The 19,294-nt window shown below is 46.8% G+C and overlaps 1 protein-coding gene across 1 annotated transcript in view; it reads left to right on the top strand.

Annotated features, from left to right (window-relative positions):
* The window catches only part of CDK1 (cyclin dependent kinase 1), an 83,515-nt gene extending 67,729 nt beyond the window's left edge, over positions 1 to 15,786 (top strand). Inside the window, exon 8 of the mRNA XM_081824211.1 lies at positions 15,644 to 15,786. Within this exon, the coding sequence (XP_081680337.1) occupies positions 15,644 to 15,757 (114 nt within the window). The 3' untranslated portion in view covers positions 15,758 to 15,786. The remainder of the gene's footprint in view (positions 1 to 15,643) is intronic.
* Positions 15,787 to 19,294: the final 3,508 nt, after the last annotated feature.

Here is a 19,294-nt window from a genome sequence, read left to right as displayed (position 1 = left end):
GGGTCTCAGTTTCTTCATCTCTAAAAGTACTGAGGGCCACCTCACAAATGTGTGAGCTTTAAATAAGTACATGTACAGTACTTAGGATAGCGCTTGGTATGTAGCAATGTCTCACTTAGTTTTGCTCGTACTATCAAGATGATTATTTTCCCTCCCACCTAAGGTTCAATGTCTAACTTATAGTTTCCTGTCTGCGGAGCCACCCCTTTCCGGGAGTCTGACAACAGGAATGACTCACTTGAGTTCAAATATCAGCCCTTGTCATTGGACAAATTAAATGATCTCTCCACTCCCTATCGGGAGTGTGTAGACTTAGCCCAACGTAGCCATAAGGAAACCGTGTCAAAATGTCTAAGATCGTGTGTCTCCTAACCCACATAGGAGATATGGTTGCAGGGGGCTGTCTCCTCATAGTTGCAGTGGTGGAGCCCTGATTTGGTGTGCAGACCTGGAGACCTATAGCACAGGGGTGAACCTCCCCCCTTACCTATACCCCACTTGCCCAGTTAATAGCATTGGGCTGCTGGCTCTTGACTTGCATGTCAATCCCATGCTGGATCTGGAGTTCTACTCCAAACTCAGGCTATGTGGCTGGAATTCATGCACCCACCCTAGTCCTCATGGATCTTGCTCTCCAGAATGATGGATCTCATCCTTGTCATCCTGGCACCGGTCCTGAACCTACTGGAAAAAAATGTGCTACGAATAGGGAACTTGGGTAGTGATGGGAACCGCAAATCTCTTGAGTTGCCTTCTCAAGACATTTGGGAAGCTACATATTGTTATTGAAAATGGGATGGATATGGAAAATACCACAAAAATACATTGCCACCATAAACACAGAGATGGCGTAAGACAAGACATATATGTAAGTGACAACGGTTTTTATCTTAGAGGGGATGTGTTACTCAGAACTTTCTGAAATTGTGACTACAGTAAGGATTCTCTGGGAAATCCTGCCATTCATGACCGAGGATTCTTTTTCATACACTGTGCATTTCTTCACCTGCCTCTCCCTTTGCAAGACTGTGGGGCCCTCAGTGATTCACTGTTACCTTCTTACCACCTGGTCCATTACCTGGCATTTAATTGGTGCTCAATAAGTGTTTGATAAATAAATGAAAGATTTAAGTAACTCTTTATTAAACCACATGATAAGGGTATCAAAAATTAAAAATGGCAAAAAGGGGAACAACACCCTCCCCCAAAATAGTCCAAATCAGGGAGTATATATTAGATTTACAGGACTAAGACAGGAAAGACACAGACCCACATATGATCTGTGATACCTCTATTTGGTGAACTAGTTTTTACCGGCTTTGATAAAAGTATCTGTATTTATCTTACAATGTCTGCATGTATTTTTATGTTCTGGGAGAAATCGATAGCCTGCATTAAAAACTCAAATGCAAACTAAGAAACCCTGGTGAGAGGGGCACCTGGGTGGCTCAGTCGTTAAGCGTCTGCCTTCGGCTCGGAGTCCTGGGATCGAGCCCCACATCGGGCTCCCTGCTCCACGGGAAGCCTGCTTCTCTCTCTCCCACTCCCCCTGCTTGTGTTCCCTCTCTCGCTGTGTCTCTCTCTCTGTCAAATAAATAAATAAAATCTTTTAAAAAAGAAAAAAAGAAAAAGAAACCGTGGTGAGGAGTTGTGAAGGCTGTTCTCATGGGGAGTGCCAAGCAGGCAGGATCCTTCATTACTCCAGATGAAGTTAGAAATGTATCTTCAGGCCCTTAGGGCCTCAAAGGAACCCTCGGTGGGCTCCTTAGTCAAATCGCCTCCTTGGAATGAGCCCACCCGCCCTGGGGTGACCTGAGGCCTCAGGGGGAAGAACAGCTACTAGCAATTTGGTGATGTTCTTCTCCCTGTTACAGTCCAGAGCACTGCAAGGACACGAGCTCTACACAGAGCTGTCCCCTGGTGGTGGCCTCCCTTCTTGTCCCACCAAGGCCGACTCCTCCTGTGTCTGGGCCGTCTCGGGGGCAGGAGTGGAAAGCCCAGCACCGCCGTGTCTGAGCAGAGCAGTGGCTCCGCACACAATGTAAACCTTGGCAAATGATTGCTTGTTGAGAAAGAAAAGAATTATTAGAAAGATTCCTGAATAAAGGCTATTGACAGATTTTGGGCTAGCTTACTAAGGGGTGGGGTTGCAGAATTGGCCCCGATAGAGGAAGATGAGGGCTGGACTGGAAGCTTCTGAAGAGAGGTAACCAAGGAGAGCCGGAGCCGAGGCTAAATTTACACTCGTATCTAGGTCATGCTGACCCGCTTGGGAGAGGGAAGTTGAGATGGGGGCTGAGTGTGAACGCAGAGGCAAACACCGAAATAGAAGTGGCTGAGGCCAGTGCTTCTCAGACCTCCAAGCGCGCGCAAATTGCCCGGGGCCTTGTCAAAAAGCAGCCTCTGATCCAGTCGGTCTGGGTGGGGCCCGAGAGTCTACATTTTTAACGGGCGCCCCGGTGATGCCAATGATGCGGAGCCACAGACCGCACTTGGAGAAGCGAGGGGACGCAAACGGGGCTGTGTGGGACCGAGGCGGGTGCGGCTGACCGCCTTGTCGGAGCACGAAAGGCCGGCAGGGACTTCCTGGTGATAGAAGGTGTTTGATCGCGTGGGAGGCCGCCTGTCTAAGCCATGGGTGTGGTGGAAAGGAGAGCAGGATTTTGAGTGGTGCCGACATGGGTGTGAATCCCAAGGAGCTCTGTGTTTATTCTGTTAGGGGATGCGGAGGCTTTGAAGGGTTTAAGCTTCTACTGGTCAACTCCTTCCTTGGCTTCCTGGCTCAGTGCCTCTTTCGTGCTGGAGACATGGCCAGCCTTCCATGGAAATGGCCCATTGCCACCATCCTGGCCAGGCTGAGCAATGCCTCCCTGCCCAAAGCTGCTTGTCCAGAAAGAGAGAAGGGTTGGAGAGTTCAGACCTCTAGCTGTGGTCAGGGTCCACCCTGGGCCCTGAAGGCCCCTTTCCGTAGTGAGATCAGCTTCCTGCTCTGTGTTATCTGTGCCTTACACTCTCCCTACTCAGTGTCTGGTCCAAGGACCAGAAGTATCCGCATCCCCTTGTTAACAACGCATGATCCATAATCGTTGACTCCATCTCAGACCTTCTAAGTTAGAGTCTGCATGTTAACAAGATCCCCAGGTGATATATTCGCGTATTCAAGTTTGAGAAGCACTGCTTTATATAACTCTTCCTCCAGCAGCCTTCTGTCCAGGGAAGGAAACTCAATAAATTAAGCACATGCTTACACAGTCTCACTCTTGGCCCGGCAACATTCTGAGCACCTTTCAAATAGTAACTTTTTTTTTTTTTTTTAAGATTTTATTTATTTATTTGAGAGAGAGAGAATGAGAGACAGACAGCATGAGAGGGAGGAAGGTCAGAGGGAGAAGCAGACTCCCTGCTGAGCAGGGAGCCCAATGCGGGACTCGATCCCGGGACTCCAGGATCAGGACCTGAGCCGGAGGCAGTCGTTTAACCAACTGAGCCACTCAAATAGTAACTCTTCTAATAACCCATCCACCACATCCCTGCGCTCTTCCGGCCTGATGTTGGGGCCACCCTGCCGTGTCCAGGAGGGGGGCAGGCGCCCTGGTCTATAGAGATCCCACACCAGCCTGGTCACCTGGACAGGACTGGAGCCTCTTTCTGGGGCTCAGCAAAAAGCAAAGGCTGGTGTGGGAAGGGGGAGATTTGGATGTGAGGGAGCACTCTAACTCGAATAGTCCTTCCGGAGGATCTTGGAAAGCTTTCTGGGCTCTGACAGCTATTGCATTTCAGAAATGGGGTTAGGAGGTTGGCTTCCACCCTCTTTCCAACTGCTCTTCAACCTCCAGAGGGAGGGAGAAATCTGCTGTTTTAAATTTCAAGTCATCCTGTGGGCTGTGTCCCTGGAGGGGAGGCCCCTTGAGAGGGTCCTTCCCGCAGCTCACTGTCAGGGTGTGGAACTTGAGCCGTGTAGAGAAGTGGTTTAAAGCTCAGACTCTGGCATAAGGCTTCCTGGCTTGAATCTGCATCCTGACACTTGCTAATGGTATGGACCTTGGGTAAATTGCTTACGGTCTCTGTGCCTCAGTTTCCCACCTGTGAAAGGGGCATTTGAAGTATCTACTTTATAGACACGTGGTGAAGATGGAACGAATGAGTCCATGTAATGTACTTAGGCACTCGATGTTACCTGTCATGGTTCTGTCCCAAGTCAGACTCAACTTCCCCTCTCCATCCTGACAGGCTTGGGTGGCTCTGCTATTCAGTAGGGCCAGAACCAAGCTGGGCGATCCTGGGGATCCCCCAGAATTTGAGGAGGAGATTGGCAGGTCTTTTAGGGTGAAGAGGGTTAAGGGCTGTATTAACATCTTGTTCCTACTGTAACTAATGTAGTGGCTTTAAAACAACTAAACAAACTCACTATGTTGTAGTTCTGGAGGTCAGGAATCTGACATGGGTTTCGCCAGGCGAAAATCAAGGTGTCAGCGTGGCTGAGTTCCTTCTAGAGGCTCAAGGAAAGAATTCATTTCTGTGCCTTTTTCATTTTCTAGAGGGCTACCTGTATTTCTTGGTTCATGACCCCTTCCTCAAGCCTCAATGCTGGCAGCCTGTCATCTGCCACTCTGCCTGGCATGACTCCAATCTCTGCCTCTCCTTTTCGGACTTTCACCTCCTTGCTTTCACCTCTAAGGACCCCGGGGATTACAGTGGGCTCACCTGGTTAATTTGGGATTGCCTCCTCCTCCTAACAGTCCTTCACTTTATCATTTCTACAAAATCTCCTCTGCAGCAAGAGTAACATGTATACCTTCTGGGGAGTTGGACGCAGATATTTTTGGGAGAGGGGCCTCTTCTTATTCTTCCTAAGAGGGCCAGCAATTCAGTAGCAATTTACTTTGCTGAGTCAATGGAGAAAGCCCTAGTTAATGCTCAGAAGAGGTTGGTGAGATATTCTTGGTAATCAAGGGCACTACCATTACTGGGGGCGTTCATATGGGCCACGTCCCACTGCAGGTAGGTACTCCCATGGTTTTACCATTTAATTTGCACACTAGCCTGTTCTAGAAATGAGGAAACAGAAGTTGAGAGGGTTGAGGTCACTTCTCTAGTGGCAGGGCTGGTGTTTGAACTCTGGTTGCGAAGCCCGTCTTCTTCCCCCCACACTGTGCCTTTTATTCAGAGGAAGTTGAGCCCAGCGAGGCATGCCTATTTGAAGGCTTAACTTCCTACATGGGATCCATTTACACGAATATTGTTTGAATATTTCTACAGCTGAAAGCTGGCCAGAGTAGAATTTGGCAATAGCCTTTGGAGTCTCATTACCCAGTACAGGCAAAGGCATTGAGAGCCCCTTGGGGAGGAAGCCTCAGTTTGCTATGCCCTCCACTCCCCCGGCTCTGGCCTCATCTCAAAGCTCCATGGTTTTCATGACAATGTGGCCCAGAAACCCAATGCCCTGCACTGCCTAGCCCAGCCTGACGCCCAGCCCAGGGTAGGATCCTCTCAGATAAACAAATGAGTGTATCTTATAGCATGCAAAGCACTTTGCAAAGTCAATTCTGCACCTCTGGCAGCTTTTGACCTTAGGGATATTGGAAGAGTTCAGGAATAATGGAGATCACACTAAATGGCAGGAGATGGATAAACATGGTTTGGCGAAATGTGGTTTGTCATCAGAGCCTTTGGAAGTGCAATATTCAAGAGCACAAGCAAACTTGGGCGAAGACCCTCCCTGCTGAGATCATGGGCAAGGGGAGAAGCCCTGGGGGTGATTGTGATGAAGGTGGTCTCGTTCTGGCGGGGGCTGGTGCTCTCTCCATAGGAACTGGAGAGCATCCCTATATGGCACCCACTGGAAGCAGCCCTGGGAGATCTCAGTGAGCGAACAGGCAGGAAGGGGAAATGATAGAGCAAACTTCTGCTTTAATGTGAGAAAGAGCTTCCAGCAGCTAGAGCTGCCCAAGTGGGATGGATCAACATGGAGAGCAGTGAGCTCCCTGTTTTCACAATCATTTAAGGAGAAGTCACATAGAAATCTGTTAGGATGCTGTAGAGAAGAAATATGTACTGCAACCTTGAAATCTCTAGCTTGTGGGTTTAAAGGAGGCCTCATTACCCTTGAGCTTCACATTGGATTGGTTGACCTGTAGAAGTTTCCCAGGTTATTCTTGGGAGTCCCTATGCGTTTCACACAGACTCACATCCGTCATCCTAAGTTCTTTTGAATCACCTTGCTTGTTGATGTCATCTGCCTACCAGTTGTTTGAGGATGGCCCCTGATACCCATCACTGCGCCTGGTGTCCTCCATGATTATGCAGCTGATCGCCACATGTTCTATATGCACATGTGCTATATTCCCAAAGGATGGGAAGAAGGAAGCAGGGTGCTGGCAAATGTTTAATCACGGACTCTCCACACACACACACACACACACACACACACACACACACACAGCTCTGATCTGTTTTCTAATTTCCGTGGTATACATACTCCCATACTCATCGCAAGCTACCAACTTGTCAGATGGTTTGCAAAATTCTTGAAAATGTAACAACCGATTCTCCTCAACTGGTGTGGGTCACCTCGGGCACCACTGGCAGAAAGTTTCCATTTCTGTTTGTCATTCAGAGCCCCTGCTCCTTGTGACCAGAATGTACGCTGAAGCAGCTGCCAGGTTTCTGCTTGTGTCACTCTCTTCCACGGGGGACCGCAGTTCTTCGGGCAGGCTGGGGATGACGTGCTCTCCGTATCTAGTTCTTCCTCGCCCGCCCCTCCTGCACTGTATGTCTGAGGACACTTGCTAGAAAACCCTCCTGGCCATGAGCTGTAGGCTTTGTTTGTATTTCCGCCTTGTGACCTCAAGGAACTTGACTGAAGGTTTGGAACATCACCTTCAGTTTTAACTCATCTTCCAAAAATCGGGATGTCAAACACCGTACACCAGATTCCCCAATCTCACAGCGCCTGAAGGCATGCTTGCCAGGACCAGGGTGACAGGGCGTCCCCAGTGGTTTGGAGTCTTCACCCAAAGTGACAATGCAGACCACAGGGTCTGCTGTGAGCCGGGAGGGCTTGAGCAGCCGGCCGTCCGCTACAGTCTACAGGAAGTCCTGCATATAGAATATGTGTTTGGGGAGGGGTTGGGGACACACTGTGAGGGGCACTTGGGCAAGACTCTTTCACTTGCCCTCTGCCTTGGCGGTGTGGAGTCTGGGTCACTCTGCTCCCGGTCCTCCCCTCTCTGAGCTCCGCATTGTCCTGGCCAGATACACTGGCATCGATGACCTAGGATCTCCAACTGGGTTTGCACTGGTTCCTCCAGAAAGACCAGTGGTCGGTCGACCACAAGCGTGCATTCCTCCCTTCCACCCTCCTAATTTCCCTATTTGCTGCCAAAGCACTTGAGGGCAGGGCATAGGTTTCTGTGTCATTGTTCTCGCTCCCAAAGAGGTGTTTTTTTAAACCAGGGGGGCCCAGACACACACTGCATCCAACTTGCCTCCTGCGTCTTCCGAGAACAAAGACGGAGCCCCAGGCTGCCAGACTCGGGGCTCATCGGTTACCTGTACCTGCAGATTACAACACTGGTAAACTTTGGATGACTTCAGGATCCCATCCCAGGTTAAGCTTTAGCCAGCCGAGTGAGGTGGAAACGTGGTGCACATCTCATTCCCAGGACCCTGGAACCTGACACCTGGCTCTGTGGACACAGTGATAAGCTAGCTTTGTAGGTGTGAGAGACTGTCTGCAGATACAAACCTAGGGAGAGAACAGAGGGTTCTCAGAAGCGCCCGACATTACAGGGGGCAGCATGGACAGATGGGTGTGGAAGGCCACAGAACCTGGCCCGAGATTCAGCAGCTTATGCCAACTCGATGTGGGCTGGGGAAGGTCACACCCTCTGGCCCTCAGGAGCCTCACAAATACATCTCTCATTTTTTAAATAATCGAAACTCTCCATTGTTTCTTTTCTTTCCTGAAGATTGGAATCAGATCTACCCACAGTTTTGAATTAGTTCTATGGTTATATTTGTTGTTGTTGTTTTTAAAAGATTTTATTTATTTGACAGAGAGACACAGCGAGAGAGGCAACACAAGCAGGGAGAGTGTGAGAGGGAGAAGCAGGCTTCCTGCTGAGCAGGGAGCCCAATGAGGGGCTCGATCCCAGGATCCCAGGATCATGACCTGAGCCGAAGGCAGACGCTTAACGACTGAGCCACCCACGCACCCCGGTTATATTTGTTTTGTTTTACACTGAGATCTGTGAAGCTACAAATGATGTGGAGGTAAAGATGCATTTTCTTTTTTCTTTTTTTTCAAATGGCTGTCCATTGTCTCAACACCATTTATTAAAAATTCCATCCCTTCCCCACCCGTGTGAAGCACAACTTTAATCACAGGGTCAACATACTCTGTGTTTGTGTTTATTTCCGTACTTTCTATTCTGGGCCACTCTTCTCTCTGTTTTTGGGCTGGTATTAACCGTGTGAATTGTGAAGGCCCCTTAGATATTTTAATATCCAATAAGGCTATTCATCTCCTCTTTTTTTTTTCTCCTGTTTTTAGAGCTCTCATGGTATTTTCATCCGTTTGGGCTGCTATAACAAAAATACCACAGACAGGGTGGCTTAGAAACAGAAATTCGTTTCTCATGGTTGTGGAGGCTGGAAGTCTGTGATCAAGGTGTCAGCAGATTGTTCATCTGCTGAGAACCCCTTCCTGGCTCATGGACAGCTGGCCGCTGAGAACCCCTACTGGCTCATGGACGGCTGCCTGCTGAGAACCCCTTCCTGGCTCTGCTCTGTGTCCTCATGCGACGGGGGTGGTGGGGGGGGGGTGGGGAGGCGAGGCGGGGAGGGGGGGCGGTTGGGAACGCTCTGGGGTCTCTTCTAGCAGGGCACTGATCCCATTCACGGGGCTCCATCCTCATGACCTCATGGCCTCCTAAAGGCCTCACCTCCCAATGCCATCCCATGGTGGGGGGTAGGTTTCACCTTATGAATTTTTTGAGGGGGTACACAAGGGCCATCGCTATCTATCTTTAAGAACTTTAGAATAAATTTGTCTAAATCCAGTAAACAAGCCAATGGAGGGTGCCCATGGAATGAGTGAAGGAGAACTGAAGTGAGGTAGAGTCCCTGCTCTGGCACCGAGTATAGACACTCTAGAAGCTCAGGAAGCTCTTTTTAGCCTCTCTGGGTCTGCATTCTCGTTTGTAAAACAAATGGGAAGCTGTAAGGCAGAGCACTGCAGAGTAGATTTAGGAATCAGACAGACTGGGGTCCTACTCCTGACACCTACTTACTGACTTTGTGACCTCGGGTAAGTGACGTCTCCTCCCTGAGCCCCCGTCTCTTCGCCTTGAAACAGGGTTAGCGGCAGCACCATGCTCTCAGGGAATGGAAAGAAGAGAAGGTAGTAGCTGTGTGCTTGGGGAGGTCATACAGTCATGTCTCCCTGCAGCCAGGTTCTAACCAGCAGAGAAAAGGTAAAGCAGCCAAAAGGTGATCACGGTCTCAGCTCTATTAGTGGGGTCAGCTGCCCAGTAATCCTGAATTTCAGGGTTTCCCGGTGAAGTTGGATTGGAGACCTTGTCCAAGGCCTTGGACCGACTGAGGGCCTTCTTTTTCTTAGATCCATGCCTTATCCCCTGTCAGTGGGCACACAGGTGGCACGGTGGGCTTGGGATCTACTCACTTGTCTGCGGCTGGCAGAGGAAGGAAGGCAGGCCCCTGAGAAAATGGCGGCCTCCTGACCCAGAGGTTCTCTCTGTTTAGCAGGGAATATAAGAGTCCTGGCCCTTCCTGCACTTCCTCGAGGCAAGGATGAACCAGCCTGAGCAACCCTGTCTGGTGAGCGTCAGTCTCCCATCAACCATGTGGTCACTGCTGTAGGGGAGGAGCAAACAGGGGGTGGCGAGGAGCTCAGGAAGTGTTGCCCCCCCGTCATGGAGAGGGATGTGAAAATGCTGCTCAAACAGGGACAGGAGCTGAGGGTTCCCTTCTAAAATGGTCGTGCCTGTGGTGATGAAGATGACCATTAAACCATTGCAAAGAGTTTGGGCTCCAGGTATTTGCGAGTCTGGCCGTGGGACGGTTCCAGGAAACCTGTCGGATGAATATCCTTTCCAGCTCCTGGCTCAGACACAGCCTGCCTTGCTTCCATTCCCCTTGAATGGTCTGGATATCAGTTCTTGTTAAAGTTTGTGCAAGCAAGTCGAACATCTGGAACTTGATAATGCCAGATGCCCAAGAATACCTATGAGTTGGTGATTTTGACGAAAAGACACAGGACTCCTATTTTTGGTCAGGCTACCCTGGGGGAAGGGAGCCACTTCTCCTCGCTGGCACTCCCCTCCTGCGGCTCCCCCTGCTGCCCTGGGGCTCCTCACTGGTACCCCCGCAGCTGCTGCTTCTGACAGAGGCACCTGGCCTCCTTCGAATCAGAGAGAAGTGGCCCCAGGCTGGCTGGGGTTGCAGCCAGGCCCAAGGGTTTGACCGAAGGTACAACAACGAGTCTTCCTAGGAACCATCAAAGGGCTGTTTGCAGAGAAGGAGGCAAGGAAGAGGCCGAGTCGCTGCTTCTTTGCTCTGATGATAAAACAGCAAGCGAGCAGTGGTGGTATAATTGCAGGACTTCGAGGCTGACTTCTCCTCCAGCTGAAGCTGGGATGGTCCTGCCAGGGCCTTGAAGATGGTTACACACATGGAGAGAAACTCAAAGACGCCCATGTGATGGGAGAGAGAGCTGCTTCTGGAAGCTCCATGGTCCTGCTGCAGGCTCTGGAATTGAGGGGTGAGTCAGGCAGGTCACTGGGGATAGAAGAGCTGATGGCGAAGGGAAAAGCAGTTGCAAAGACCATAGCTCAAGAACACACTTGGCCTACTAACGGCACGCCAAGAAGATACGTGGGGTGAGCACAGTAGGCCAGGGGAGGAGTGGCAGGAGTGGTCAGGAAGGGAGATAGGAAAGAGCACATCACAACCATCCAGGGAGTTTTAAAAACTCAAGATACCCTGGCACCACCCCGTGGTGTTTCATGTTGACTTTTAGGTGCTCTGGGTTCTCCACTGAAAAAGAAGATTGTTGTTGCTGCTGTTGTTGTTTGTGAAGAAATATTTGCTTTTTGAACTTGCACTGAACCAAAGGCCATTAAAGTTCAGACCCTCTCTGGAGAGTCTGTGTGAGGAGAATGAGAGAGCATGCCTTTAAAGAGGTTGTTTCTTGCCTGGGAGATCCAATAGGAAAATAGCTGGCCTTGCGGGGAGGCTGCGCCTCTTGGCAAGGTAGCCATCATGATGAGCTTGGGTGAGGTGGAGAGAGTTCCTGTTGGTTCCATGAACATGGGTTCATGTAGGAGTCAGGCAGGAAAGTTCAGACAGCAGCCCTGGCAGTAGTTTGGCGTGTGAAAGATGTCAAACAATAAAGTAAGTGGTGACAGAGCTTTTCCTCCTTGCTCTGAAAACTCCCTTTTCCCCCTTTGGGTGTAGAGTATGCTTCATCACCTCTCTCTCCTCTTTCTCCCTCCAGTCAAATGGCAGGTGTGGAAAACCATCCAGCTCTCACTCTTGGATGTTGTGGCAGATGGCAGCAACAGTATCTCCCATCCCACAGGTTGCTCTTACACGTTGACCATGACACTCCTCCCATTGGGTGCTGGAGTGTGTGCTCTCTTCCCTGGAACTTCCATAGACCTTTCGACTGCCTCAAACAATAGAGTATAGTAGAAGAGACACCACATGACTCCCGAGGCTAAATAAAAAAATATGCCATGTACTTCTCCCTTCTTCTCGGGGGACACTCACTCTTGGAACCCAGCTGCCATCCTGTGAGAAAGCCCAAACAAGCCCAGGCAGAGAGACGCCGTGGAAGAAACCCCCCGTAGGCGTCCTAGTCAACACCCCTGCTGAGGTCTTAGTCAAGTGCCAGCATTAACCACCCATATGTGAATGTAGCTGCCTCCAGATGATTCCACCCCTAGCTGTTTAGTTACTCCTGGCTTCCTGGTCGTAGCTGATGCTCCAAACATTGTGAAGCCATGTTCTTTCCAAATTTCTGAGTCACTTAGTTCAAGTCTCTGCTTAAATAATACCTCCTTGGAGAGCACTTCCCTGACCACCTTTGTCTAAAATGGTATTTTTTAACAAATTGAGATACAATTGACATATAACATTATATTAGTTTTGGGGGTATAACATAGTGATTCAATATTTGTATGTATTGCTAAATGATCACCTCAACGAATCTAGTTAACATCCATCACCACACGTAGTTACTAAACTTTTTTCTTGCATTGAAAACTTTTAAGATCTACTATCTTGGCAACTTTAAAATATACAATATACTATTATTATTAGTTTTACTTTTTAAAATTTAATTTAAAATTCCAGTATAGTTAACCTACAGTATTATATTAGTTTCAGGTGTACAACATAGTGATTCAACACTTCCATACAACACCCGGTGTTCATCACAAGTGCCCTCCTCAATTCCCATCACCCATTTCACCCAACCCCACCCCCCACCTCCCCTCTGGTAACCATCAGTTTGTTGTCTATAGTTAAGAGTCTGTTCCTTGGTTTGTCTCTCTCTCTCACTTTTTCCCCTTTGCTTGTTTTTGTCTGGTTCTTAAATTTCACATATGGTATTTGTCTTTCTCCAACTGACTTATTTCGCTTAGCATAATACTCTCTAGCTCCACCCACGTCATCGCAAATGGCAAGATTTCATTCTTTTTGATGGGTGAGTAATATTCCATTGCGTACAATACAGTATTATTAATGCTAGTCACCATGCTGTACACAGCATCCCCAGGACTTACTTATTTTATAGCCGGAAGTTTGTATCTGTTGACCACCTTCACCCATTTTACCCTAAAATGTTGTTATTGATTATTTTCTATCCTCTTCTTTTTTTCCTTCATAGCATTTATCTGGTAAAAATACATGTTTGTTGGTTTCCACTGCAGGCCTCCCACAGAGGAATGTAGGGATATTGGTACTTAGACAATTTATTAGATCTGTGCAATAAATGTTTGTGGAATAAATAAGGCTTGATGATTACTACTAGTTCATTCTCCCAGAGTCATGTCAGACACTGGTAAGCAGCCCCAGCACTCTCTGCCCTGGAGCCTGGATTATGCCTCAGAATACGTCACAGCACAATCATTCATTTTACTGATCTGAATTAGCAGATGACATTAAGCCTATTTTCTATACCTGATCTATAGCATTAATTTTGACATGTTCATTTGTTATTTTATTGTTGTTATTTGGGCGTGTCCAACCAGACACTAGATACTCTCTGGGGCCATAGAGTGAGTCACATACTATTTTTAGCACATAGTAGTTCAAAAAGTCCTAGATTAATTGGAATGATTTGTAATAATCATCAGATCAACCCTTTACCAAGGTAGGAGGAAGACTAAATCAGCATATGATCCATGAGGCTTCCCAAGATAAGAGATAAATACTTTGCACCATAGCAGTACAAGAATTTTGAAGACTGAATGAAAGGAAGATACTTCCCCACAAGTATGATAGATGAAAAAGTCAGTTCTGATGCCAGAGATTTGGGGTTACAAGGTGTTCAATATGAACCTTTGTAGGACTTGAAAAGTCGACTTTTTCACCTAACCCACCACAAAGCATCCAGACCTTCATTTGCATCATCTGCTTGCTTTTGGTATGATGTGGGGCAAATGGAATTTATACAGGGCCAGGCCTAGAAGCAGGGATCAGGCTTGGGGTAAGTGAGAAGGGGGGTGGAAAAGTGACAGCTGGAATGCATTCCTTCAGACTTGAAGATCAAAGGGACCCTGTTTACAGATTTTGCTGGGAATGGGTGATCTGTTTTAGGAGAAATGAGATCTGGAATAATCATCAACCTGGAAGGCCCTGACTTTCTGGGTGGATTTTGGGTCAAGACATTCTCAATAGAAGCATGCTTTCATGGCTGTCATCTGAGGGCCTCACTCATGCCAAGTGTTTTTAAGACAGGAGAGATATGTCCTAATTGGTTATGAATGCAATCATTTTTGCTTCAGGACATGCATAAGAACATCCTCATTGAAACTGAGGATGAATACCATTTTTTTGGAAAGAGCTAGTTTCAACAAAAATTACCATCACACATAGAGACATCATCCACTCCTGTTACCAATACATCTGTCCATCAGAAACAACCCAAACTATGAACAGAAAACAAAAAGGTAAAAAAAAAAAAAAAAAGAAAGAAAAAAAGAAAACAAAAAGGTATGCCAATGGGATGAGCTCAGATATTTACCCCTCCCATACATCCACCCCGGTAAGTTGTAAGAAGATATATGGATCAATAAAACCATTTTCTTCCCCGCAGAATGTTGGAATAAAACCAGAACAATGATCCAGGGGGAGACACTGCCCTATGGCTGCAGCAGGAAGGGTTGCCTAGCATGTGGGCATTTGGAGGAATGCTCTGTTAAACTTCGGAGTCAGGTCTAGATGCCAATGGTTAGGCTGTAGGTGACGACTTTACCTCAGGTCCTATGGTAGGCTCAATAAAAATCAGGCAGTGAATGCCATGAAAATCAAGCAGTTCATATTGATATAAAAATTGTAAAAGTCTACCTTAAATCTCTAGTCTGTGATCATTTCTCCTGGACTGAATCTTTGGAGGTGGGGAGAAGAGAAGATTGTGATATCGAGGGAGAATCAGAATTGCTATCCTGTGCCTTTTCCAGAATTGCTGGAGTCTATAAATGCTGTGTGGCAGATATTTGTTTAGGTTCAAGTAAATAATTATTAAATTTGTTTTGCACAATGTAGGGAAAATCAATGACGTCCTTTCAAATAAGTCCTTGTGTACATTTTGGGGAGGATGATTACGTTTGAGATTCTCTAATTTTGGCAAGCTAATCCAGATGGATTTATCTACTGGTGGTCTTCAAAATGATTTCAGTAGCTTTCTGACACAGAAGAAAGAGGATGCAAAGCTTTTCATCCATATTTACTCCCCAGCATATGAAACTTCCATCAGTGTGCCCATTAAATTGTCCAAATGGTTTTTCAGAATTTCAACATAGAGGTTGGCGGGCAGATGAGTCTGTTCTCCTCCCCGATGCCCTTGAGTCCTTCTTACTTTTCTGAGTTTCCGTCCACGACTTCTGTGTTCTTCTACTTACCTTTAACAACCCACACCTGTGACTCTCATGGGAGGATTTCCTGCAGGCTTCTGGAGCTACATCCCTCAATTCTCCAATGGCTGATAGCCTTAAATTGCCAGGGGTTTATACTTACCCCCTGCCTCTCCCTTGCCCAGGGCACTTAGCCTTGGACCACCATTGCAGGAATAAGGAAGCCAACCCTGAGGGGTAGTTTATACTCCAAGCATGCCTTAGGATCAGGCTAAGGGTGGGACTACCTGAAATTGTCCCTGCTTGGCTTTGTAGCTCCCTCCTTCCTTCTTTTCTCTTGTTGTTCTCACCTAAGGGCACTTCCTAAGTGAATCACTTGAATGTGAATCTTCATCTCAGGGTCTGCTTCTGGGGAACGCATTACCGTCCCCATAAGGTAATGTGAGAATTAAATGAGACAAATGTATGTAAAGCACTTATCATAGTGGTTGGCCATAATATATATACAAAAATGTGAATTATTATTATTATGGCTCTCACAGCAGTTTTTTGGACTCTGGTGGATTGGTGCCAAGGCTTGGAACATCAGTTCAAGTGATGGCATTATGATGAAACACTTGAAGAAGATTGAAAGAGCATGTGAAAGGTTATCCTAACACACCAAGGCCTCACCACCCAGGCTGTCTACACAAATGTAAGCAAAATGAGAGCAAGGGTAACTAGCAGTACAGAATTTGCTGGGGAGATAGTCCAAATTATTATTATTATCATTAAAGATTGCTAAGCCCATTTCTCTAAGAGCTGAAAATGTCAAATATTTGGCCATTAACTATGACTACTTATTTTTAAAGAAATCTCTGCAATCTGTAGAGTAAAAGGCTATTTTTGCAGTGGTGACAGTGAAGTCCCCACATCCCAGTGGGGGCAGGGCTGGGGGAGAAATCACAGTGGTTTGAACACTCTCCATCTGATGAATTAAGAGGTGTTGCTCTTGATTTACCACCCACGGTGGGGAAACTAGGAAAAAGGGAAGTTTCATATTCAAGTCGATAGATTCCAGAGAATTCAAGTCATAAAGAATCTGAAAGTCTCCCAGAACAGTTTGAACAATCTATCGAATTTGTACTGGCACATTACTCTTTCTTTAGACTTCATGTGACATAAAATTAGAAGGCAACCTTCAGTGTGCATGCAAGCTCACTAGGGATTCTTTAAAGGCAGAACATCGGGAATGTTGGTGTTCAAAGGGCTCTTGAGAAGCCATCTTGTCTCCTTGCCCTTCATGAGGGTCACGTGACACAAAATGCCAGAGCAAGAGGGGACTGATGATCTCATCCCAGTAGGCAACAACTTCCACCATCGGGAGAGCCTTGTAAAGCCCCTCAGGTGGCAGGGAGTGAAGCCCCAGTTTCTCTTCTGATGGGCCAGAGGACAGACAGCCAGGCTCTGGGCTGGGTCAGAACCTTTTCATTTTCTGAGTCCTGATTTCTCTAGAATCGTATCAACTGAGTGCAGGGAAGGATTTTCATCACTCGGTCCACTCACCAATGAGTTCCCATACATGTCCATCAGCTCAGAGGCTTTGATTCCATCTATCTGGAGTGAGCCCTAGAATCTTTTTTTTTTTTAGATCTCGACCCCAGGGTGTGTGCAAGGGGGTTCGTTGGCAGTGCCAAGGAGTGAGAAGTGACTAGTGTTCTCATCAGCAGTGGGATTGGAGATGAGATGTGGATGCAGCCCCAGGAAGCACAGGACTGGATGCACAGGGTTCTGGGGCTACAGTGTGCAGATCAGTGAAATGTATTATGTAATGATCACATGCCTGAAACAACACTGTATATAAGGATAGCCACACATGTAAAGACATATATTGAACATGTTCTGGGACTGGATATTATGGAAGAAGGAGAGACTGAAGCTGATAATGCTTAAGCCCTCAGGGGCCTTGAGGAGCCTGGTTAACTAGAAATCTTTGCATCCAAAAATAAGAAAAAAAAAGTGACTGGGAGGAATGAAAAAGAAAGTGCTCCAAATGAATCAGAGGCTCAGCCAAGTTTGGCCTTGGAGTGGTGCCGCTCTTATTCCATAGAGATGGGGTGCCCCACGGAGGGGGAAGCCTCTTGCAAAGTGCCGCACCCTCGTCTGTGCCCCACCACCTGCCTTTTCACTCCAGCTTGTTTTTTTCTTTCACTTTCCCATGGCTCTTATTTTTAAATTTTTGTTTGTTTTATTCTTATTTTCTAGTTTTTAAATCACTGTCATGAAGCATTAAGCAGCAAGGCGGGCACTTGTTTTAAGAGGAATGAGGAAAAGCCCACATTGTTCTATGCTGTAACACACAGTGTTATCCTCTCTCAGATTTCTTACCTCGATGGTCACAGGTTCATATACTGAGTGCTTACTATACGCCAGGCGCTATGCCAAGTGTTTTACTTAAATCGTCTCATTTAATCTGCACCAAAAACTCAGTGCAAGCCATTCCTGTGTTTTAGATGACCAAAGCTTAGAGAGGTTGTGGATCTTTTCACACAAAAGTTAAGCTTAACAACAACAACAAAAATTTAAGCTGAACAGTCCCTGGGTAAATATCCACTCTAACTGGAACTACCATGAATCATCAAATCAAAGGGATGTTTCTTTTTATTAATTTGGGAGGGAATAAAAAAAAGATGCCCAAACTTTGGTTGTGTCAACCTTAAAAATAAAATAGCCAGTGATTTTATTAGCAAAATGAGTTTATTCAGGAATAGCAGAGCTGCAGTTCAGCACATGCAAGCTATGAGGAACCATAGGAAGTCGGAAGAGACCAAGGAAAGGTCATCTTTTATTAGGTTTTAGGAGGAAATTGAAGAGCGTTGTTTTATTTGTTCATTTATTAAAAGATTTATTTATTTTGGGGGAGAGAGAAAGAGGGCACACAAGTGGGAGGGGCAGAGGGAGAAGGAGAGAGAATCTCAAGTAGACTCCGCACTGAGCACAGAGCCCAACTTAGGGCTTGATCTCATGACCCTGAGATCAGGACCTGAGCTAAAACCAAGAGAGGGATGCTCAACCAACTGCGTCACCCAGGTGTCCCTGAAGAGCTTTGTTTTAAGCAACAATTCACTGGAGAAGGACATGAATTTAAGGTTGTGGTGGTTTCTCATTGGCTACAAGTGGGAGGTTAGTGCATTGTTGCTGGGGCAGAGAGGGATCTTCCTTGTTTTTCTTAAAAGGGGGAGATGAAATTCCTATGTTAAAAATGTCCTTCTCGGGGCGCCTGGGTGGCTCAGTCGGTTAAGCGTCTGCCTTCGGCTCAGGTCATGATCCCAGTGTCCTGGGATCGAGCCCCGCATCAGGCTCCCTGCTCAGCGGGAAGCCTGCTTCTCCCTCTCCCACTCCCCCTGCTTGTGTTCCCTCTCTCGCTGTCTCTCTCTCTGTCAAATAAATAAATAAAATATTTAAAAAAAAAAATGTCCTTCTGTCAAGATAATTCTTTCTGTTGTTTATGGAGGCTGCACCCCCTGCCTCCCTGATTCCATTTTATTTTTTATTTTTATTTATTTTTATTTTTTATTATTAGTTTCAGAGGTAGAGTTCAGTGATTCATCAGTTGCATACAACACCCAGTGCTCATTCCATCAAGTGCCTTCATTAATGTCTATCACCCAGTTAACCCCATCCCCCCACCCTTTCCCCTCCATCATTCCTCAGTTTGTTTCCTATGGTTAAGAGTCTCTTGTCTCTTATAGTTTGTCTCCCTCTCTGATTACGTCTTGTTTTATTTTTCCCTCCCTTTCTCTATGCTCCTCTGTTTTGTTTCTTAAATTCCACATATGAGTGAAATCATGTAATTGTCTTTCTCTGATTGACTTATTTCACTTAGCATAATACCCTCTAGTTCCATCTGCATGGTTGCAAATGGCAAGATTTCATTTTTGGGGGGCGCCTGGGTGGCTCAGATGGTTAAGCGTCTGCCTTCGGCTCAGGTCATGATCCCAGGGTCCTGGGATCGAGTCCCGCATCGGGCTCTCTGCTCCTTGGGAGCCTGCTTCTCCCTCTGCCTCTCTCTCTCTCTCTCTGTCTCTCATGAATAAATAAATAAAAAATCTTTAAAAAAAAAAAAAAGATTTCATTTTTTGATGGCTGAGTAATATTCCATTGTGTATACATATATGTGTGTGTGTGTGTGTGTGTATCACATCTTCTTTATT

Source organism: Leptonychotes weddellii, chromosome 6 (assembly GCF_054177405.1).
Source record: "Leptonychotes weddellii isolate Sample4059 chromosome 6, ASM5417740v2, whole genome shotgun sequence".
In the NCBI taxonomy this organism is placed as follows: Eukaryota; Metazoa; Chordata; class Mammalia; order Carnivora; family Phocidae; genus Leptonychotes; species Leptonychotes weddellii.
This window is presented reverse-complemented; position numbering and strand designations above follow the sequence as displayed.